The sequence below is a fragment of the Myotis yumanensis genome, unplaced genomic scaffold (genome assembly GCF_028538775.1).
Source record: "Myotis yumanensis isolate MYYU_CA2020_CCGP unplaced genomic scaffold, mMyoYum1.0.hap1 SCAF_11, whole genome shotgun sequence".
NCBI lineage: Eukaryota > Metazoa > Chordata > Mammalia > Chiroptera > Vespertilionidae > Myotis > Myotis yumanensis.
The window spans coordinates 24,042,977-24,066,898 of NW_027223762.1; the positions used below are offsets into that span (position 1 = coordinate 24,042,977).

Here is a 23,922-nt window from a genome sequence, read left to right on the forward strand (position 1 = left end):
AAAAAAAAAAAAAAAAGACCTGGCATTATTATGAAAAAGAAATAAGACACAGTTTCTCTTTGCTCCATTGTAAGGACATAGACATTTTCTTAAACCTTCAGTATCCCTAAACACCCAAGTCCTATCTTCCAAAATCCATTTAATAACTTGCCTTGGAAACATACTTTTTGCTCTATGCTGAGACTAAAAGTTATATTTAGTGAAGAGTATGTGATAGGAAACTGCCGATTGGGTTGGGGGATAGCGGAAGGCTCAGAAGCTCTCCCCATGCCTCCCCTTCTCAGGGGAGCCAAACACCAGATCTACGAAAGGTCCCAGGTTCCGCAAGTGAGCTGCTGTGGGCCTCTGTCTTCTGAAAGAAGCTGAGGATCTCTTTAGGTCAAGCTCCTGGTCGCTCATGCCTGATTCTGATTCCCACGCGTTAAGAGTCTATGTTCCTCTTGTGTAATCCCAGTGTTATTCACAAGTGTCTTAAAATTGGAGTATGCTCAAGATGCCCATATCTACAAGAGGAATGTGCATCTGGGTGAATTAATAGCTCACAATAAAGCTTCCTCAAAGAGAAAAGGTCTAAGGCTCACCCAGCGTTATCAGCCCCAGGGAGTTTGCATTACAGCCTTGTGTCCCTCCGGCCTCACCATTGTGAAATTGTACTGAGAATCCTGCCCCATCTGAGATACATTTGCAGCATGTCCCTGTGGGGAAGCAGTTCTTTGGTTAATGATAAGCTCCTTGCTTGTTTTGTTAAATAACCTTGCATGGGATGGGTATTTAGAGTAAACCCAGGAACAAAGCCACATAAAGTCCTGTAGAAGATGAAATAATTCCATCACCAAGATTACTGTGATGACAGTTCTCAATGAGTCGTTAATCTAATCTTCAAAGGAAACTCAAAGGTTATTCGTGGCCTTTGGAACTCTGCAAGGTTCCCGAGAAGGCTGGGATTCTTGCACTAACCAAGAATAACTGGACAGGCCACTAGCCAAAGGGGGCTTTCAGAGAGGTAGCCGTGGCCCAGTCTACGCTGAAGGAGTTGGTTGCTGGGCTGTGTCCTCCTCTTTGCATGCCTAGGCCCTGCTGTATTTTAAGTGCCAATGAAAGTGTGTAAATGAAGGAACAAAAAGGAATGCCATACCGGATCTGTTGTTATGAAAAGCCAAAAAAAATGGTGGGGACTCATGCGGGTGAAATTCTGAGATCTGTGCACTAATGCATTATCTTGTCTCCTTTGGCTCTAGAATTAAAAGAACTCGAAAACAACATCCGGAAGGCCTTGTCATTTGACAACCGAGGGGAGGAGCACAGGGCAGCAGGGTCCACCGACGGCCAGCTGGCGAGCCCCGGAGAGAACGGTGAAGTCCGGCAAGGCCAGACCAAGCGCTTGGGCCTGGACGAGTTCAACTTCATCAAAGTGTTGGGCAAAGGCAGCTTTGGCAAGGTCTGTGGCCTGTGTGGGTAAAACTGCTGATTTTCTCTGCCCTGGGCATCTGCCCCCTCATTTGTTTGATATAAGATGAACCTTTCAGCCTGGTCTTGTTCTATTTTCCTTCCTTTTTGAGTGGAAGTGGCCTGAGGCCAAGCAGATAGGAACTGGGGTTCTGGGGGATGTTAGTGTGGGCCTTTTCCTTCTTTGGGATTCCGTGTAGCCCACTTGTCAAATAGGGATGGGAATCAAGTGACATAATAGGTGAGAAAGCATTTTGAAAAGTTTAAATTGCTTTACATGTGCTTGGCATTCCATTATCAATAATGGAAACAATACTGTTCTTCCCTCCATCAGAGAGTCATCTGAAGTTCTGGTTTCAATTCATTATATAGACTTTGAAAATGAACTCCAGCATGTGTGCCCTCTGTGAACTTGGGGCTCAAAACAAGTCTTAGCATATGTTACCATGGAAGTTAACTGTTACGTAACTGACTTTTCTGGCACTTATTAAACGCTTTGTTTAACCTCTGTTTGTGCCAGAAAGTGGGAATCATCACCTCCTCTCTTGGATCAGGGTCCTCTGCCCTTGCTGCCATCCTCCCTATCCTGCTCCCCACTGGGACGGACACAGTGGTATGGAGTGTGGATGCAGAGGGTGCTCAAATATAGCATGCCTGGTGATCAGCCACCATTCTGAAGGTGGGGTGCGATGGAAAAATAATTCCTGCTCATTTAGAAAAAAAGATGGACAGCCTGGCTGGTGTGGCTCAGCGATTGAGCATTGACCTGTGAACCAGGAGGTCACTGTTCAATGTTCAGTCAGGGCACATGCCCAGGTTGCAGGCTCAGTCCTCAGAAGGTGGCACGCATGAGGCAGCCGATCAATGGTTCTCTCTCATCATTGATTTTTTTTTATCTCTCTCCATTCCTATCTGAAATCAATAAAAATAATTCATTAAAGAAAAGAGATGGACAGGCAGAGAGCCTAAGAAGCTGGTTAACATTTCAGCTGTGATCTCTGCTCTTCGGCTCTTCGGCTGTTCGCAAAGCCATGCCTGGGAGTGGATGAGCATTGTTTTCTGAGGACCTCCCGGAGTAGAGAGGCCCTACCCTGGAGCCCAGGCACCTGCCTCTGGGACCTCCTGGGGATCACATGCCCTCAGGAGTCAGGCTGTGGGTCAGGAGGCTTGCTGGGGGACAGAGCCACTCCACTCCTAGGAGAATGGCTCTGTGAGCCCCCAGGGTACAGAGCTTGGTTCCTGGCCCATCTCACCTGCCCCATCTCAGTCTGAGATCAATGCTGCAGGAAGTAACTGGATCTACTTAAATGGCAAAGGCTGAAGTAATCACATTCTTTAGAGACGGCTAAATAAGAAGCAGAGCCCAGTTCTCTGGCCCGCATAACTCAAGGATGTGAGCAGCTTTCATTGTGAGCAAGATTCATGGGGAACGAGCAGCCTCAAAGGCTACAGGGTTCCATATGGCGTGTGGGCAGAATGGGAACTCTGATGATTCTGAAGCATCTAGATTGTTTCTTAGGAAAAATCACAGTCACAGTGAGCCAGTTTTAAAGAGTTTGCATTTTATGTGGGCAACTAAATGCCTTCAAAGTAACACCCCAAATTCCCTCATTAAGCTTCTGAGTTACTGCTCTTTAGTTCTAACATTTACCCTGGAACTGTACTGAGGAGTTAAGTTATTGAATGGGAGAAAGGCTTGTCACATTTGTAGGGAAATGAGTGCAAAAATATCAAATGATAAAACAAATTTAAGAAACAGAATTGTTCATTGGTTCTCTGGAGAAGGAATCACAACTCCCAGCTTTAAAGCTACAGAAGAAACCACAAAGGTAAACAAGGGCAGGTTCAACTACAACAAGATAAATAATCCTGTTTAATAGAAAAAAGAACAGAAAATTATAAGACAAATTTAGAAAAACCTTTACAGAAAGTAAAGTGATAGTATGTTTATGGACCAAGTGCATACAAATACGTAAGAGGAAACTGACAAATAGTTCACACAAAAGAAATTTACTTAGAAAACAAATATTTAAAAAGTTTATTGCAAGTTAAAACAGCACCAAGGTAACATTTCACACTCATTACATGAACAACATAGCTTTTTAAGTGAAGCACCCAATGTTGGTAAATCACTGGGAAACTAAAGCACGTCTCCTTTGCTAGTGGCACATTATATTGTACATCCTTTTTGAAAATCAGTTAGGCCTATGCAAATATTTAGCCCCATAATCCACTTCCACCACTTTCTATCTTGAGGACATGATTCAAAAGAAAGAAAGACATTATATGTACAAAAATATTCTTTGCAATATTTTTATAGTACTTAATAATTACTTGTAACTCAAGTGTTTCCTAGGAGGTAAAAGTTTAAATAACTTGTAATATATTTACTTGAATTATCAGACACCATGATAAAGATGAAGACTGTGTAGAAAAATGCTTATGAAATACTGTCTGGTTAAAAAAAACAACACAGTATGCTATATTTACCATACTCTAAGTGCAAGTATGACAAATGTATATAAACATGTAGATAATTATTTAACAGATGTGCATTGAACTTTTTTTTGCTCAGACACCGTGTTAGAGATTAAAAGTAATTAAGTGGTAGTAGCTGTATTGGGATGGGTAGTTTCTCTAGACATTTTTAAAAGCTTTGATACTATTTAAAATGATAGAAAGGAGTCCGTTTTTAAGCACTTGGTATTGACCCGTGTTTCTTCTCTCCCTTCGTGTATATACTGACAGGGTGGTTTTGATTGATTGCAGGTCATGTTGGCGGAGCTCAAAGGCAAAGACGAAGTATATGCTGTGAAAGTCTTAAAGAAGGACGTCATCCTTCAGGACGACGATGTGGACTGCACGATGACAGAGAAGAGGATTTTGGCTCTAGCGCGGAAACACCCGTACCTAACCCAACTCTATTGCTGCTTCCAAACCAAGGTATGCTTAGGCCGAAGCTGGTGGGTCGCCATCATGGGGCAGCGCTGGGGGACATCTTAACTGTCTGATGAAAGATCAATTATAGACCCTCTACATTCTTTCTCAAAAACCTTGTAAAGTGGAATGGATTTTGCCCTTGAGAAGATCAGGGTGTATTTGAAAAGCATCCTCTTTTGTAAAGGCCTGGAATTTTCCATCCAGGATTATGCTTGTGAGGGGATGAGAGCGAGCCTTGGAACTCTTTGCAGATGTAGCTGGACAAAGCCGAATGACTAAGCCCAGCCAACAGGTGTGGCTCGTTCTGGCTCTGCTCTAACTTACCGCTGCGCAAATCACTAAAGCTCTATGCTGTTTTCAGAGCAAATGAAAAAGAATAAAGGCCACCCTCGCCGCTCCTAGCTTACATAATGTCATAGGAGGTAAAGGATGTAAACAAGTGCTTAAAATGCCATAGGGCAATACAAATAAGCGGCATTTTAAATTTACCATGTAGGAACCCGGTTACCAGAAGGTGGCAGTAAAGAAACAAAGATAATCTGTAACCACATCAGAAAGTCTGACCTCTGATTGAGTTGTTTCTTATTCTGAGTGAGGAAGAGAAATGCCAGCATTCTTTATGAAGCTCTTATTAGGGAAAAAAAAAAAAAAAAGGTCAAGGTCTCTTAGGATGCCTTACGGATTTGTAGCTCTCGGCTTCTTGCAAAGGTGAAGGCAACCTCACCTGAAACTCTTACTGTGCCCACCGGGAGCCCAGACCATGAAGGTGCCATCATGGAGAGACGAGTCCCTGCTCTTGGCACACTCTCACCCCCATGTCATTGTGAATCCATGTCTTTCCGCTTAGAATTCAACAGTCACTCATTGGGTCCTTTGGCAGATTTTTAGTTAATTATATTATATCGAATCATTCCCTGGTGCCAGGTGTTGGAGATACATTGGTGAGCAAGGCAGAGACCCTGACTTCAGGGAACTTATGTCTCTTTAGCATACTGTTTCCCAAAGAGTGCTTCTCAGAACCCTCCTCACTTGGGAAACTCTAAGAATGAAGGACTCCGTGGCACATACTTTGAAACGCTGCCATCTTGACTTCTCTTGGAGTATCTCAACATACACTTGCTTCAGTAAGTCCCCGAGGAGACCTGCAATGAAAAAAAGTTACTTTTACGTAACCTACTATTTCGTAATTATTTGATCCCCACCATTCCAGAGTGAGAACCACATCTAATGGAATTTTTCTAATCCCTCTGATCCCTCAGAAGAAAGAAATATCCTCAGAAAATGTGGAAATCCCTTTTCTGAACAAGCACAGGACTTATATTAGCTTCCCTTGTTTTTTATGTGCGTTACGAAGGGCCAAAGGTCTGTGGGTCTGTGCATTTGTGTGTATATGCACACGCACAAAGGCCCAACATGATGATAGAGGATCAAAGACAACTTTCTTCTTTTCTCCACTTGAACTTAATTCTAGGTTAGTGAGAAATGTGTCCAGTATGCCTTTATCTCCCCGGTGCCTGTCCAATGGCCTCACACCTTGTAGGTGTGCACTAACACCCCGGGAGGGGCCAGTCTAGCTGTGAGTCCCCTGTAGCTGGTGGAGCATGGGCAGTCACTGTGGAGGAGCAGCTGCCCTGCACCCCTTGGTGAATGTGTGGGGGCATGAGCATGGGTGTCTTCCGGGCCAGCGGTGTTCTCCTGGTGCATCTCAGAACATCAAGGCTGACTTCCTCATTGTGAGGCAGCGTTGGGAGCACAACATGGTGGTGAATGACACCATGGGTTTCCTTTATGGGAAAACAATAACCAAACTGATTGGGGTCTGGGTGGCTGGGGGTGAGGCCGGGGAGAGGAGAGACTTTCCTCTCTGGTTCAGAGATTTACTAACACTTTCTCAGGCCACTGCCCAGCAGCCACAGTTACGGGAGCAACTTCGTCCTGTGCCACCACTAGTCAGGGGAACACAACACGCCTCACTCTACAGATGTCTGTGCATTTGATTTTCCTAAAGGGAATCATATTTAACTTCACCAAATGAAAGGAATGCTGTGAAGAGTCATTTTATAAACCTCCCACTAAACTTTTAGAAAATGTGACCAGTAGGCATGGCTTTAATAAGTAGCTGTTACTCACCTGACTCTGAGTTCGGTGCTAGATGTGGGGTTTTCAGCAAAAAAGAAGATGATTCTCAAGTAGGTAGGTTTATTAAATAAAGAACGGGAGGTATCTACTTTCCATAAGCAAGCAGAGCAGCAAACAGCAAACAGCATTGCATACTTACATTCTGGGTGGGGCGGGGGGGGCGGGGACGGGTGTTCAAACCAGGAGGAATCGGAGGAGAGGGTGCTGGTTAGTGTCTGGAGAGGGGAAGGAGCTCAAGCCAGGCTTTGCAGAATGGGGAGGGTTGGGGTGGGAATGGGAGCTGGGTTAAGTGGCCATGGTTGGGTCCTGCTTTAGTTTCACTTTTTCTGAAAAGAAAGGACCATTCCTCTGAGCCGCCCCGGATTGGTTTCAACCAGGACTTTGTACGTGATTAAGGACCACAAGACCCGATTGCAATCTTTGTAAGATGTCTTGCCTTCTTGTTTAATTTAGACACACAGAGCATCGCTAGTGTTAGGTCAGGTTTAATTATCTTTAGGTGAGCCTTTATTTTTCAGTTTGTAGGACTAAAACAGCCCCTATGGAAACATTCCAGAGAGATCGCACACGGCTTCTGGTTATTACATAGGTTGCTGGCGGCACTGACTATGTGTGAGATGCGGGTACCGGGTCTGGTAGGATGACTGATGGCGATGATTGTGCAAACCCATTGGCATCATTCATGAACTCAGGTAACGTTAGTTCTGGTCACTATAGGCCATTGAATGACCAATTTACAGTTAAAGAAGGATTTGGCCTTTTCTGTATACCAAGCCCACTTGCCCTTGGCTCATTGCACACTGATCATCCTCCATGGGATCTGGATGGGAAAAGGCCAATGGAATGGTAGCTCTCCAGGGCCAGTGAGAAAAGGCAGACAAACCAGTAAATTATGTGAATAACATTAATTTTAATCAAATTTAAATTGGGTGTTTGGAGTTCCCTCTATGCAGTGTGCTCTTTGGGATGCTAGAATAAATGGAAACAACCAGGGAATGCTACAAAATTGTATTTAATTAACTGTCAAATGTATTGGATGAAAAGAAGCTAAGGGACTCCTGACTCCAGGCAAGATGGAGTAGCCTCATTTCTCTCAGGTTCTCTTTCTTACAATTAAAAATCCCTGGGCATAATTCTTATTTAATAAAGGCATATGCTCATCAAGACAGATATAGCCATAAAGAATTACAGAAATTGTACTACCTGTTGATGTGCATGAGAAACTGAGATTTTCATATTTAACATTGCCAGATGATGTAATGGTGTTAAATTAGTAGCATGCTTAATATTTTCATACATACACGTACACATAATAATTGTTTTTTGGTTAGAAAAAAAAAGGTATGGCCTGTAATTATTTCAATGAATGTACATGTATTTATTGAGCATATGTTACATGTCAGACACTGTTAGATTCTGGGGCTACAACACTCACAAGCTATTGACTCTAAACTCATGGAGGTTTCTATCTAGTGGGGAGAAAGATACACAGAGTGATATTCTATAGCACGGTAGCTCTTCTGATGGAGCCATTTAGGTGATTTCTTTGAAGCCCTGCAGAAGGTAGTTTGGAAGACTTCCTGGAAGAGGTAGAATCTAACCTGGACCATGAAGCATGGGTAGCATTTGGAAGAGGATAAAGGCAAAGAGATGGCTGATAAGACCTAGAATTTATCCACAAATCTCATTTTCATTATTATTTTTCCAAAGCTAGACCCCTCAAGCATTCTGTGTCCTGCTTCCTCCAAGGAAATGACAATGGCTGAACAACAAGGAAGGAGAAGAGGAAGGGGAGGGTATTTGAAAAATAGGGAAATTCTTGCATCTGCAAGATCAGATACTGGTTGCTAGAGAGGGGAGGGTAATATTGTGAGCCTGCTTCATTGGGTGGGGCACTTAGCTAGGCTCTGAAAGTTACGGGCTTGGTGAATCAGGATGTAGGGGGAGGAGCAACTTCAGGAATTGCTCCTTCTGGGCTCCCCTTTTCCTAGGGATAGGAAAGCCTCTGGGTGGTACGTTTGCTTTGTTTTTGTTTTTATAGTTACAGGAAATAAAATTCTCAGGCATTTTTAGATTCTGTGTATGATCCCCATTGTGAATCATCATCTTCCAACTGGATCCCACAAATCCTGACTTGAATAAGTTCATCCATGACTTTTCTTTTTTCTCTCTCCCTAATCAACCCCATCCCCCACTCTGTGGCATTTCCCGCCAGGCCTGGGAAGCCAGCTCAGGGAGGGCTTTGCCTGTGTGAGCCACTGCTCAGGAAACTGAGGGTAAACTCCTGAAGAATCACCCTGAGCCAGCCTCCCTCACTGCCCTGGAGAAATGCAGGATGGAAGAATCCTTAAAAAGCAGCTGGAGCCCTAACCGGTTTGGCTCAGTGGATAGAGCATTGGCCTGCGGACTGAAGGGTCCCAGGTTCGATTCCGGTCAAAGGCATGTACCTTGGTTGCAGGCACATCCCCAGGAGGGGGTGTGCAAGAGGCAGCTGATCAATGTTTCTCTCTCATTGATGTTTCTAACTCTCTATCCCTCTCCCTTCCTCTCTGTAAAAAATCAATAAAATATATTTAAAAAAAAAAAAAAGCAGCTGGAGACATTTTCCAAATGAGTTTTAGTTATCAGTATGAGCTTAGAATTCAGTAGTTACTTATTTGGTCATTTGTCAGATTTTTAGTTAATTATATTATACTAGAGGCCCAGTGCACGAAATTCGTGCACGGGTAGGGTCCCTAGGCCTAGCCGGCGATCAGGGCCTATCTGTGGGGCGACTGGTGGGGCGATTGCGGTCCCGTCCCCCCCCCTCCCCGCCCCCCCCCCCCCCCCCGCTGGCACCTACCTTGGCCAGCCTGACGCCGCTCACTCACCGGTCCTGCCCCCTGTTGCCATTGGTCACCTCCCTCTTGGCCTGGGGCTTGCAGGCTCAGGGCAGCTCCTGCATTGAGCGCCTGCCCCCTGGTGGTCAGTGCGCATCATAGTGACCGGTCGTTCCATCATTCAGTCGATTTGCATATTAGGCTTTTATTATATAGGATTATATTGGGGTAAGAACTGCTGAGGCATGTTGACAATTAAGGGAAAACTTATGGTTTCAAGGAACTCTGATGTGTATTTTGAGCATTGACTCTGAAGAACAGCAAACATGAAAGCAAAATAAAAAGTAAAAAAATTAGGCCTTTGGTAGATTTTTGTTAAAAAAAGAGTTGATTATGTCAGATTAAATCTACAAGAACCAGGAAAGCAATTGAATGAACTGGGGTCTTTTTCCTGTGGTAGTGTGAAGTCTAGGTGCTGGAGGGGTTCTGTTGGATTTGGTGAATGCTTCACAAGCGTGGATTGAGGTGTTCAACACCAAGAGTTGGTCTGTGGGTCAGGCAGCCACCTGGGCATCAATATGATTGCCAATAAAATATTTCAAAGAGAGATAGCTCGATAATTTTTAACAGATATCAGTGAAATGAGCTCTGTGGTAGAGCTTGGCATTGGTAGACTCAGTTGTCAGCAATCAGTCTCCAGCACACTCTGTCTCCTTAGTCCTGAAGATCATTCCTGCCTGAGCATGCGGGCTGGTCAGCAGCACCATTTCTTTTCATCACCCAACGAAGATCTTCAGTGAGGGTCTACTGTGTGCAGATCACTGCAGGGTGTGACCAGACTTCTATTCTGGGGCCTCTGTCAAATTCGTGGGGTTATAAACTCGATTCACTTGAGGACAGAAGCTCTGAGGGCTGTCAGGACTGGTGAGGAATGCGAGAGAGTGGGGGTTGGAGGCTGTCTATGTGCAGACAGGTCAGGGGCACCCAAGTCAGTCAGAGAAAATGGATCATGCTTTTCATAATCAAGCAAGGCTTCATGGAGGGGGAGGACCAGGTCTGGAAGCATTCTGTGTGGTGAAACAAAGGTTGTAAAGTTATTTAATGCTCACATGCCCCCAGGTCAGAGAGGTCTACCTGTTGGCTCTTAATTTAGGATGCTGCTGCCTTATGTAACTTCTTTGCCTCTAAGGAAACCTTGCATTTGAATAGGAGCCTTGCTTTTAAAAATGCCTTTACTTAATCAGCCATCCCCCGCTTTTCCTAATGATGTCTCTGTGAGCCAAGGACATGGCTTCCCTTCAGGGATGGGAAAACAGGCCCAGCTTGGTCTCACAACCTGTTTGCAACAGCACCGGGATTGGAATCCAGGATCCCCAACAGGGCGTTATTTTGTCTCCAACCCCTCCTTCCTGTCCAAATTCTCTACTTTACATATCCTCACCTCCAACTCCCCTCTCCCAGGTTCCATTTGCTGGCACACACCCAAAAAAGGGTCTATTTCACCTGCACTCAGTGAGATTGGAATTTAAAAAAATAATGCCCATATAAGCTGGTAAGAGTAGCAGAGTCTATCAGCTTATCTCCAGAAATGTTTCTGTTTTCTGTGAGAACAAGAGAGAAGGGAGGAGAAAGGGGCCTGGGCACAGAACTTACATGCACCATGGGCTGGATGAGAGGAGACCCTTACACCTGTCCATTCAGCCATCGTTTATGGAGCAAAGAATATTTGTTCATTGTAAAAAGATTTGGAAAGTTCACAAAGGACAATAAGAATGATTCTCTAATGACTATTACCATTTTGATGTGTATAATTCTAGTTCAAAACACATACCTGTTCACACATATACATATTAATAAAATTGGTGCCATATTCCTCTAGGAAAACAAGTGATATATGTATATTGTAACTGCATTTATTTTCTCTAAATATTCTTCAACCAAATGATTTCTAAGTATCTACACTATCCAAGGGCTGCTCGTAGAGAAAGCCTGCATTTGGGGGGTTGCAGGTCGCCAATGAACCTCCCGCTTCCCGTGCAGCTGATGTTGGTCCTGAGGGAACCGGCATGCACTTCCCGGTGTTGCCCAGAGATGCCATTTGCCTCTGCCATAGAACCACTTCATTCTCTTTATTTTTCTCTCTATATATAACATAAACTACTTGAGGGCAATTTGTAAAGAATCTGACATCGACATATTTCATAGGTTGAACATAGGAACGAGATTTCAATTCCTTTGACATTATATTCATTTGTCTATGTGTGCCTCTGGTAGATGTTTTTTAACTAGTAAGGGGTATAGTTTCCCATTCTCCTAAACTATTTGCTTATTCTGCTAAGCTGTAGTTTTTGAATTAGGTTTTGTGGAGGTGCCTCGGGAGCCCGCCTTAGCACGCGTGCGCCCATGCACACACTCCTGGACACACGGGCCCCGCGTGTGCTGTGGCGGGAGGACCTCCAATATCCTCATTCTGCTCCATTCAGAGAAATTCCACTTTCAGCTGCTTCGCATATTATTATTCCAAGTAGAATATCATTTGAAGAAAGAATTTCATTTTGAAAAAGAAAAAAAAAAAAAGGTTTAAACCACTGCAGCTTCTGCTGAGAGTTTGGAGTAAGTCTTGATGCCTTTTAACTACCCACATGTAACCAGATGTGTATAAGCTGGCGTTGTTTCCTGAAGGTTTCCATTACAAATGCCCGTCCATTAGTAATATGGGCATGTCCCTGAGACTTGAGTCAAGAGGGAATTTTGGAAGCAGATTCGAAACACACATCTCTGGTGTTCTCTGGGAGTGCTGCCTCTCCCTTGGTTGGATCACTCATAGACGTATCTGTTGGAAACAATCTTTAAAAGCATGTGCTTAAACCACTTTGTCTCACTGAAGGTTTTCCATCCTAGAAAGAGAGAGAGAGAGAGAGAGAGAGAGAGAGCATGAGAGCATGCGACTAGGATATGACACTTCTCCGGTAATGGGCGTGAGAATCTGCTCTGTACCAGAACCTTGTTCGGTGCCTTTGGGAGATAACAGGGACTGGGACGCCTGTGTTCAAGGAGAGGTGACACTATATATCACACAGTCACTTCGACTGAAGGTAGTGTGTGGTACAGAGGGAGAGACTTAGCGAGCGCCTAGTATGTGGCAAGCCTTGTGCAAGAACTCATTTCATAACTCTTAGACAGGTCCCATGGGGTATAGGTATTGTCGCTTCCCTGGGCAGGCTCAGGGAGGCTTAACAACTGGGCCAGGGCCACACAGGTAGTTTCATGATAGAGCTGGGATTCAGACCAGCGATTCCCACCCTTGCCTCCTGTGGGAGAGGAGGACCACCGTGGAGGAGGAATGTGCTCTGAGGGGGCGTCCCTGGGTGGAGGTGAGGAGCAGGGCACAGCAAGGTTCAGGGAGGGAGGAGTTTGCAGGAAGAACCCCCTAATTTAAGGTGAGTAATGACATGGCTGCTGAAGCAACAGGTGCCCACTGGGAGAGCGTGAGAAAGACAACCTCATGAGGAGCTCCGGGCTACGCTGCGGGGCTCATACAAGGCCGGACAAGGGGTTTGGACTGATTCTGCAAGTAAAGGGGTTCCTTGGAGGTGTTACAGGAAGTGATGACATCGAGCACAAAAGTGGAAGCTCTGAGTGGTGTGGACTCAACGGGAAAACAGAAAGCAGCGCTGCTGGTGAGGAGATTGTTGCAGTAACTCACGAGCCAGAGGCAATGGAAGGCCTTCTGAAGGCAGAACCGCCAGAGGCCATTACACGTCCCTCCTACACCTGGGAAGGCAGCCTGCTTGCAAAGAAGGTAGAGCGCTCCACTGAATACTCTAGAAAATATTGACTGCGTAACCCTGGACTGAGGAGAAACAAGAACTCGGATTGCTGCTATTGGGTTATGACCTATACACTTCTAGGGTGTCCATTGCCCACAGTTCAATGGGTGCGTAATGATCAAGTTGAAATAAGTTTCATCTGGACATCTAAAACCAGAGGTCCAAGTTATCTAACCCTTTCACCAAACAAAGCCAGTTTCCTCATTGGTTGACGTCAGACCTCGCAATGCCATCTATTGGATTTCAGGATTTACCTTTTCCTTTTTAGTGTTTATTTTTAGATGCATACTGAATTTTGATAGGGGTCGATGTTGTTTTATGCTCAGGGCATTTTGTAGAGAAGCTTCCACCCAGTCTGCTGAGATTATTCAGCTTGAGCAGGGGCCTTTCTCATGTCACCTGGACTTTTGTTCCAGTGGTCTCAGGTGCTTCAGATACCCCTGTTGGCCCTTCATGCTTCGCCTTTGTAGATCGTGCCAGGTGGTGGGTGTAGCCCATTTGACGATTGGTGTTCCTGGGCGCCATATTGATTTGTGGTTAACACAGGATGCAGGAAAGAGGGCACCATGAGTCAAGGAACTGTGTTTCTGGCCCTGGCTTCTGCCACTGATGCCTGCTGTGAGAGCGTTCTCTGGGCATTGATTTCTTCACTCATGATAAAAGGTGGGGGAGAACGCAGAGAGGGGACCTGATCTATGTGGCTCTAAATCTGATCTTAAAGATCTGTGGAAATGCAGCTCCTTGGGAACCACCGTGGGGCCATCACAGACTTGTTTCTGGCGCATGAGCAAACAGTGTTTCTGTCTGGAGTCCATTTTTCCAAACTCAGCTCAGTAAAGTTCCTATCTTGACAAAAGCCTTTATGTCAACAAGGCTGGCATTCTACATCAGGTTTCCAAATTCAGACACCTTCAGTGATCTAGCAGGAGGTATTCTGGGTGTCTTAGTAAAGTGCACTAGCTGGGCTAGTATCCCCCTTCCACTTCAGGGTCATTCTTGACTCAATAAAAATGATAAGAGCAAACATTTATATAGCACCCATTATATGCCAGGTGTAACTTTAAGTATGTTATACATACTAACTCCTTTAATCTTCACATCAGCCCTCAGAGGTAGGATCATTATCCCCAAAGAGAGGTCACACAGCTAGAAGGAGCAGATCCTGGATCCAAACCCAGGTACAGTAGTCCTTCCTTTATCTTCAAAGGATATATCCCAATACCCTCAGTGGATGCCTGAAACCACAGATAATATGAACCCTGTATATACTATGTTTTTTTCCTATACGTACATACCTGTGGTAAATATACAAATTTGGCACAGTAAGAGATTTACAACAAATAGAACAATTTTAACAATATCTATATATATAAAAGCCTAAGCAACCGAACGACTGAACAACTGGTCACTATGATGCGCACTGACCACCAGGGGATAGACGCTTAATGCAGGAACTGCCCCCTGATGGTCAGTGTGCTCCCACAGCCAACCTCCCTAGGCCGGCCAACCTCCCGCAGTCCCTCCTCCCAGCCAACCAGCCAATCGGGCCTGGGCGAGAAGGCCCCGATAGGCCCCTATCACTGGCCAGGCCGAGGGACCCTACCCGTGCACGAATTCGTGTACTGGGCCTCTAGTACTGTAATAAAGTTATATGAATGTGGTTTCTTCCTTTCGCAAAATATCTTACTGCACTGTGTTCATGCTTCTTGTGATGATGTGAGATGATAGGGTGCCAAGGCGATGAGGTGAAGAGAGGTGAGCGACATAGGCATTGTGACATAGCATTAGGCCACTATAAAGGTTACACAAACACAAGCACTGGGATTCTGCAACAGTCCGATAACCGGATCAGCTACTAAGTGACTAACGTTTGGGCAGTGTCTACAGTGTGGATACTCTAGGAGGAAAGGGATGATTCACATCTTGCTGAGTGGGAAGGCATCAGGCTTTATCATGCTACTCAGAATGGTGCGCAGTTGAAAACCTGGGAATTTTTTAGTTCTGGAATTTTTCTTTTAATATTTTTGACCTGTGGTTGGTGACAAGTTGCTGAAACCCCTGATAATGAAACCATGGATGGGGGGTAGTGGGTGGGGGGCTACTCTAGTTGGCTTCAAGAAACTTCCTTTTGTCTGATGATCAGGAGAGATTAAGCTCCTGAGGATAGTGAACTCATAAGAGAACAGGATGTATATAAAATGGTAGTTGGTTAATTTTTGTTTGGTGGGTGACCAGAACACTTATGTCTGTTACCCAGGGTACCCTGGAATAACTCTTTGGGGGTAATATTTTAGGCAATCTGAATTATATTGGGAAAGTAATAGAAGGAAAAACAACCCCTCTTCTTCCTGTTATGGGAACCTTTTTGGCAGAGGCAATAAGAAGTCGAAACATCCACTTTTGACCCCACCAGCGCATTTTATTTTCACCTTGACATTCCAGGTACAGTGCAGGAAGGACCCCTCTGGTGAGGCAGGAGATAGGCATGAACTTCTCTGTTGGGTCAATGTGATATTCACTTGTGATTCATCAGCAGTATGTAATCCATTTTATTGGGAACGTGTGTGCAGGTTGCTAGGAAACTAAGCTCCTTATCCTGCTCTGGCTCTGAGGCTTGATTTGGGCCTCCCGTAGTCCTCTGAAAGCAGTATGGGTGGGAGGTGCAGTACAGTATGAGTTAGGGATGGGAGTGGTGGGGAAATGATGTCTTTGCTCTCAGTGTTTCTCCCATCATTTATCTCACCCATGCCCATTTTGTCTTGTTGTTCAGGGAATGGTTTAAATCCAGCCTCTTTTATCAATCCCTAATTTATGAAGAGTTTCTAGACTCACCAATGTTAACACCAAATGAAACACAATGCCATTGAAGTTGAAATTCTTCCGTAGTCTAAAGCACTTAGAGTTTTGTTCCTTTGGGGGACTTTACTAGAGATATGGGAAGTATTTCTTAATGTAGTGACTTGGAAGTGAACTTCGCAAAGAAGTAGGTGCACTAAGAGAAAACTTGAAAAGAAAACCTGACCTTTAAAAGGAAATAAATTTCGGTGTGATTGCTCACCTTACAAAAGCCAACGCTTATAAAATGTTTACAGATGAATTCACTAGGAAGCACCTTGGGCTGGCAGGATCCACTTGGATTGTCAGAAGAGTGGCTGACGTGTAGAGGGGATTGGCAGAGTAGCCTAAATGCTAGGCATTAAACACAGCAGCAAGGGAGGAGCCGTACCAGGGGAGGGAGGGGAAGATACCTGGAACACATACCGTCAGTCAGGGAGGAGGATTCTACTTTAGTATATATTAGACAGTCAGTATTTTTTCAAGACCTGGTATGTCTTCAGCTCAGTACCAGGGATGCCAGGAATAGAAAAGGCACAATCCTTGTCCAAAGAATGTCTAGTCTATGTAGGGAGGGAAGGCTAGCACAGGTTGAACCAGAGAATGAAGTATGATTCTGTGCAAAAATGAGCGGAACAGAAATTATCCGAGAGAGCCAGAGAAAGACAAGATTGAGGGCTTGAGTAGTAGGCATGCGCCTATAAACTGGAGGAACCCTCTCCTCTGGCATATGAAGGACTTGGTCACAGGAGTAAGAACCATCCGTGGTGAGCACGTGGGACTGGCTCTGTGCGATCATGACATTGTGTGCAAAGGAACAAACCCTTGAGACAGATATAGATGTTTATGTCATTCAGATCGTCCCATCCAGCTGCCTGGCCCACTGTTGATCTCTGCAGCTTTAAATCACATTCCTCAGCTCATGGCCATGGGAACTGAAGAGAGCCTGTTGTCCTGGGCACTGGGTAAACACAGGAAGTCAATATCTTGTGGATGCCACAGGCAGAAACAAACTGGGTCCTTCCATAAACTTTAAGTGACAGATGCTTCCACCTCAAAAACTGTGTGATTCCTGGGCCTCTGTATCCCAACAAGGGTGGGTTCTGTTCAGCTCTTTGAGCTACTTGCCAATTCGTGAATCTTGAAGGCTCCACCTTTAGCATAAAATGCAGGCATTCAGTTGCTCCTTCCTCTGCTGTAGGAAATGATAGGAATAGTTTGCGGGATTGTGAGAGTAAAAAGCCCATTTGATCCAAATAGGCATTTTTGTGGGAGGGGAAAAGTATAAGTATAGAGGGTTGTTGGTGGTGTTTTTTCTCTATCTATACAAATTGTTCAAAGGGTAAGGTAAATCCCAGTTTTATACTAAGGGAAATTTAGACTGCATAGGTAAAGTAGGAAAAAAAACAGGAAGGAGTATGAGCAGTTGGACTAAATGAGAAACATAGAAGACTATGTAAAAATATTTATATCGGGATGTTTGGGCTCTGGCTCAGTGCTTAGTTGGCTGGAGCATTGTCCCATATACCAAAGAAAGGTGACAGTTTGGCTCCTGGTCAGGGCACATACCCAGGTTTTGGGTGCAATCCCTGGTTGGGATGCATATGGGAGGTAACCGATCAATGATTCTTTCTCTTTCCCTTCCTATCTCTGGAATAAATTTTTAAAAAAAGAATATGAATCTCTTTTTGGAAGACTGTATAATTTGGAAGGTTTGAATGTCTATCTCTTTGATCTTTAAATCTACCAAAAAATTGTCACTTTAATGTAAGGAAATGGTATTTGAATTGAAAAGGTGAGGAACTGACCACAGCTTCCCTAAATGTGGCAGTTTGCATCCAAGGGAACAGAATGCATCAGTTCAATTCCTGTGTCATGACATTTTAAGGAGAATGCTTGAGGGACTTTTTAAAAGGACATTTTTAATAGAGAAAGTGATACGCCCTTAAGAACTGAGACTTGAGCCTTAAGAACTGGTGATTAAATAGGGAGAGACACAGATAAAAGATGTAAGTCCCAGAAAGGTACATGCAGCAATATATTGTTTAGAGATAAACACATTGGTGATGAAACTAAAAAGAAAAACAGGGCAGGGATTACCAGGAAAGTCCATATGATGATTATCCCTACCCTGGGTGGGGATGGAGCGAGGGAGGGGAGGGGATGCAACGAGAGTGGTTTAAAGGAGCATCTGAGGTCCAGCGATCATCTCTTATCTGTCCAGATGCGTCATGGCTAGCAGGGAGTTTGCTTTATTGGATTATTCTTTAATATATGTGTTATATACATTCTTCGGAAAGCGTGCTTTATAACAAAAGAGGAGAGAGAACAAGACCATGAAGGTACCCAAGCTGCCATGGATATGTATTGGCATTTTAAATAATGATGCCCCTCAGAAACAGTTCTCACTGTAGTAACCTCTGCGCTGGAGAACGATGTCTGCATATCATTATGGTGCCACGAAAGTCCTGCTTTTCCTGTTGTCTTTGGCAGTGAGGTCTGACTCAAGGACAGGAAATGTGGCAACTGGTCACATGGTCCTTTAGCTGGGAGGATAAAGCACAGTCCCCATCTCCTGACCCAAGACCAAGGCCAGGCTGGGGCTGAGCTCAAGGGGTAATCCACAGGAGAGCTGGTCTACCCCTCACCCCCTGGCCTGGGGCCTCCCTTTCACAGGTTGAGGACTCTCAGGGAGTGACCCAGCCCAGCCTTACTCTTTCAGCGTGCATTCTCATCAGGGGAGAAATCTTCCCTACTTTCCTCCACTTTGGTGCTGCCCAACATTTTTCAAGCCATGTTTTGTAGCCGAGATGAGGTAGTCAAACATTTCATGTGGAAATTTATATCATGAAAACCGTAGACATCTTTCCATTTTCCACCTACAGAATTATGGATGAATTCTGCTTTTAGGCTGTATGCATACCTGCGTGTCCTTTTGAGATTCTGACAGAGCTAACCTCTGGCCGGGACATGTCCCTTCCTGTGCCACCCTTCCCCGGACTCACTGCCGGTGGAAAGCAGCCTTCCTTGCTGCCATCACCAGCAGCAGTTTATAGAGCTTTCTCTATAAGCCAAGAATAATAGCGGCGGACATTTTTACAGCACTTTGCATACATTTAAAAGCTCTTTACACATGTCAGTGAACATAGCCCTTGCCAGGGCTGGATGAGGTGGGTCTCCTGAGACAAGGAGAGGCGAATGCCTCCAGAATGCCTTCCGGAATCACACAGCTAGTGAGCAGTGGAACTGAGATTCGAACCCCGAGTCTCTCCTAACTTTGTCCCAGTGCTCACCGCTCACCCTGCTGTGCTGCCTCAGAGGACATGCCCACACCCTGACAGGTGTGCTTTCCACTGACCACACCGCTGACCGTCTTATTATTCCCCCATTTTAGGGGTGAGCATGCTGAGGTTCAGAATTTCATTTCACGAAGGATTGAAGAGAGGCAGCCCTGAAAGTGGCTTTGGGATGGGACCAATGAAGATCTCATCTGTCCCTGACTTCTTTATCCCCCTCTTCACACCACCCCCTCCCGACCCCACCCCCGTGGAATGGAAACTCCTCCTCCCAGGGTGTTTGGCTCCTGGGACAGGAGGAAGGAGCGGATCCTAGAGCGAGAGCATAGGCAAGCCTGTACACGTATTGCTAATTGCTTAAACATCGTGGAAAGGAGTTTGTCTTATTATGGTTGTTTTTTTTTGTGGGAAAGCTTTTCATACAATGCTGGCTGACTCCTGAGCTTTAAAGTAAACAACTACATCATTTTGTACAGAGAGAGTCCGGAAAAAGCAAACTGTAAGAAAAAAATCACCCTCCTCCAGCTCTCTCTCTCTCTCTCCCTCCCTCCCTCTCTCTAATAGAAGTGGAGGAAATGATGTTTAGCGGGATTTGCTGGGGTCCTTGTAACAGAAGGCCAGGCATAATGACCCACTTCTCAAGTTGCCTATCTGAGTGAATGTTTCCTGCACCGCTTTCTCCTCACAGCCCTCGCTGTGATACAAGGAGGCAAAGTCCACCTGTAAAACATGGCTAGCGATTCTGTAAACCCATTAGCGAGTTCAGCGACTTCTCCTCCAGGGGTGGTGAAAAGTCCTCACTTGCAAAGCTGCAGTGCGGCTGAGCAGGGCGACCAGGCTGACAGCTCTCTGTGGTCCTCACATCCTGGGTGCAGTGGTGTCTCTGTGGTCTGAGAACATGGACCATGTTCTAGGCATCTCCCTCTCACCTAGGGGAGCCGCACTGGGGAACCTTCCAGATGAGAATGCACTCGGAGACTCAGCCAACTTGCTGAGAGAACACCAGTACCCCACCCATAAGCCTCCTCGCCTAACAGCTGCATCCCTTCAGCCCACACCAGGGACCTTCTTGGCAGCCTCCTCAGACGTCAGCTTGTCTTGTCATCTCATAATCCCCCAGGACAGCGGTATTTGGCCGTGAGGGCTTAGGGAGTGGGAGAGACATGAAGGACAGAAGCAGCCATCACCAGAGTCCCCCTCGGGCTTTCCCAACCACGCCCCTGCCCCCAGGATTCTAAGTGCTGTCTCTTCTCCCCAATCAGTGTTACTTCTGCAAAGCCATGACCTCTTTCAGAGGTGTACCAGCAGTCCATCGCTGATGTATAAGATGTAAGGATGCTGCCTTTAGGATTGCTGAAGTGAATGTCCCCTAGGGTCGCTGCTATGGTAACACTTACCTGTAGCAAATTATAAACGTTACAATAGCAAAAAGGGATTATTCATTTTAAATGACTTTACCCTTTCCCCCTCCCAACCCATCACCCGCTTCTCCTAGCCTAGCCCCCATGGTGTGGGGTAGTTCCTGTCTTCCTGCCCTACAAACCCTAGGATCCTGCCGTCGTCGTCATCCATAGAATAAGTAGGTTTCCTCTCCCTGAAAATAGAAATAGTAGTTTTCGTTTTGTTTCCTTTCACGCTAGGTGGGAGCTTCTCTGGGCTGTGGGTCTTGCTCTTGTCCTTGACCTCCTTGCCTCCAGGGCATATTATTTTTACAGAGCTCCCATATGAGTGATGCAGCGAACTCCATGTGACTTAGGGGGGGCGTGGAGGATATTGAAATGGACTTCCCTTAGGTACTATTTTGGGGAGCAACAGATTATAGTGGGACAGCCATTTCGATTTGGAATGGAAAGTAATCACTTATGAAGGAGTTTTACAAATAGACCCAAAGAGCTTGCCCACTTTTACCACCGTCTTCTGAGACTTTGGGCACCGCCCATGGCCTATAAAATAACACGTCCGTTGTCGGATCTCAACCTGCCCTCATCCCTCCCTCTCACTGCCCAAGTTGTAGGCATGCCCGGCAAATTCCTGCCTCCCCGCCTGTTCCATTCGCCTAGACGCAGCCGCACACCTCGGGTTCTCTAGCTCCCGTCACTCCTCACATCCAGCCTCTTCTAGGAACCCTTCAGTTCATCTGAACCCTTGGTGGTTACTAATTACTCCTCTCTCTTGGCACCCAGCATATACAATCCGACTCTCTGTTAGATGTGTATGCACAAATGACTTATCTGCCTAAACCAACTATAAATACCCAAAGGCCAATGCAAGCTTTCTGCACGTGTGTGTGTGTGTGTGTGTGTGTGTGTGTGTTTAGGAAAAGCCCACTTACCCCGAGTAAGTGCTCTGTAATATGCGTCCTGTGGTAGCAATGCTAGTGAAAGCTGGTGTGATCACACCCAGCAGGAATCATTTCGGGAATTAAAATCAGCTGACTTATCAGCTGCTATCTTGTCGCTGACTCATCATCCTCCCTCTCTCAGCACACGGCTGTGGAGCCCTGAACAGGACTCTGCACTATTCTATTCACGTTGCCCCTCACCGCCAGTCATAATGGACTTCAGTTAGCACGGGAGAGAATCACCTTAGAGAAACTCATCTCAGAGCGCCTTAGGCTGAGGGTCTCTCACTTTGAACAGGCGTTTCGTTTTCAGAGACCTGTTGTTTTGTCTGTTGTTGTTGTTTGTTAACTACCAGCGGATATTGAGGATGCCCGTGAGTCTTGGTCCCCCCCTGCCCAGAGTGGGAGTGATAATGCTCCCCTCAGAGGGCTGATGAGAATTCGTGAGAAGACAGCCCTTAGCACAGTGCCTGGCGGGTGGCCACACGCAGCTCTTACACTGCTGGTCAGAGTCCTCTGCACATCATCGCCTCACTCCATCCTCATGGTACCTATGAGATAAGCAGATGGTGGATGAGGGAACATGCACGGATCAGTGAGGCACTTGCTCAGGGGCCCATGATTGCTGACCCACGCCCACTCCTGTGCTGCTCCTCCTGCCACATACATTTTAGGGGTGATAGGGAGAGGGCACGCTTCTGCCTGAGAAAACTACCGTCCCTCTCTTAAAATGGGCATGAGTTGGCTGGCAGGAATTGCCCTCAGGATGGTCAGGCCACCTCCTCACCCCCAGCCTTCCAGAACCTTCTCCTCTGCTTGCCTCCAGTAGTAGGATTTTTTTAAAGGTTACCATGTATTTTTCCTACATCCCATGTATTCCAGTAAGTTCCAGGAGAACTTAGAGATTTTACTGGCCAGGCTGAAAAAAGCCCAGGCAGCCATGGCGTGCTGGTGCTTGGAGTCAGACTGGCGAAGCGAGCGGTGATTTATGAAAAGTCCGGTAACCCTAGAAGCGCCTAATCTGGAGGCTGAGAGAAAGGGATGAAGCGTTTTAATCCCCTCCATTATTTCCTCATTAAGAGTGACTCTCTAATTAGTCATGGGTCAAGTTTCTCTTCCAAGGTATGTGCTTTAGGGGATATTAATGAAATTTCATGTTTCCCAGCTGAGGTTTCCACATCTGGGGCCGGCCCGTGTTTTCGGCTGTGAGAAAGGGACTCGTTGCCAAGAATTCACCATGTACTGGAAACAGGAAAGTATGGAAAATGAAGTAGCCAGCATCAGGGCTGCCTCTAAAGGTCAAGGTTTCATTTATAGAACTGGAGCCACCCCGTTGGAGGAGGATGGGCCATTCTTACCGCAATCAGTGTGAAGGGTGCAGGAGCCTGGGCCGGATGGCCCCACTCCTGCTGCAATGGTGAGAAGTCAACATGGAGCATTTACAAAGATCGGTCACTTCTGGGAGGATGAGAGAGGAGAAAAGGTGAACCAAACATTAGGCATATCATTTCATCTGCAGGAATGACAACACACCGCCACATCAGCATTTGGGGAGCAAGAGAGGAGTCGAGTAGCCATCGCTCCTCATCATGTTCACTTGGAGTGCTGGTGCAAGGTCCCACAGACGCAGGAGGTTTCCTGAGTCTCCACAGAGAGCCCCCCAGAAGTGTCCTGATCGCTGTCAGACATGGGCCTTGCTAAGTGGATTCTTGCATTGAGACTGGTGCATTGCAGCTCTCAGGGAGCTGGGTGAGTGGCAGGTTATAGGTCCCGCCCCTGGAGATTCCAATTCAGTGGGACGCAGGGTTTGCATCTGTTCGTGCAGGACAGTCGCTGACCACACTTGGTGAAGCACTGCCTGACGGAGGCAGAGCGGCCGGCTGCTGGAGAGAGCTGGCTGTGAAGTCAGTCAGCACGTGGCTGCTCCGGGCACTGTCCTAGGCCTGCTGGGATCTGCAAAGGATTCATGTGCTACACACCTTATCCTCATTCTGACGCACGTGAGTGACGTGGAGTGGGCAGTGCAGGGTGTGACAGAATCAGATGGTGGACTGCTGGAGGACTTCCACGAGGGCCCACTGGGCATGGGAGGTGTGCTCTAGCCGAGCCTGGAGGGCTGGAGGGTTTGCCCTGATGTCTCGGAGGGAAATGGGGCATTTCTGAGGAGGGGCCACCAGTGTGAGGGCAGCCTGGAGCTGGCTATTTCCCCAGCCTGAAAGTATAGGTCTCAGTTTCAAGAAAGTCATGAGCTCAGCAGGCGTTGGCCAAGGCTCCCT

General features: G+C 46.1%; 1 protein-coding gene across 3 annotated transcripts in view; it reads left to right on the forward strand.

Moving 5' to 3' along the window:
• The window catches only part of PRKCE (protein kinase C epsilon), a 443,541-nt gene that overhangs the window by 308,650 nt on the left and 110,969 nt on the right, over positions 1-23,922 (forward strand). For all 3 annotated transcript variants that reach the window (XM_070429139.1, XM_070429137.1, XM_070429138.1), the window contains 2 exons: positions 1,239-1,438; positions 4,216-4,389. In XM_070429139.1, the coding sequence (XP_070285240.1) occupies positions 1,239-1,438; positions 4,216-4,389 (374 nt within the window). The remainder of the gene's footprint in view (positions 1-1,238; positions 1,439-4,215; positions 4,390-23,922) is intronic.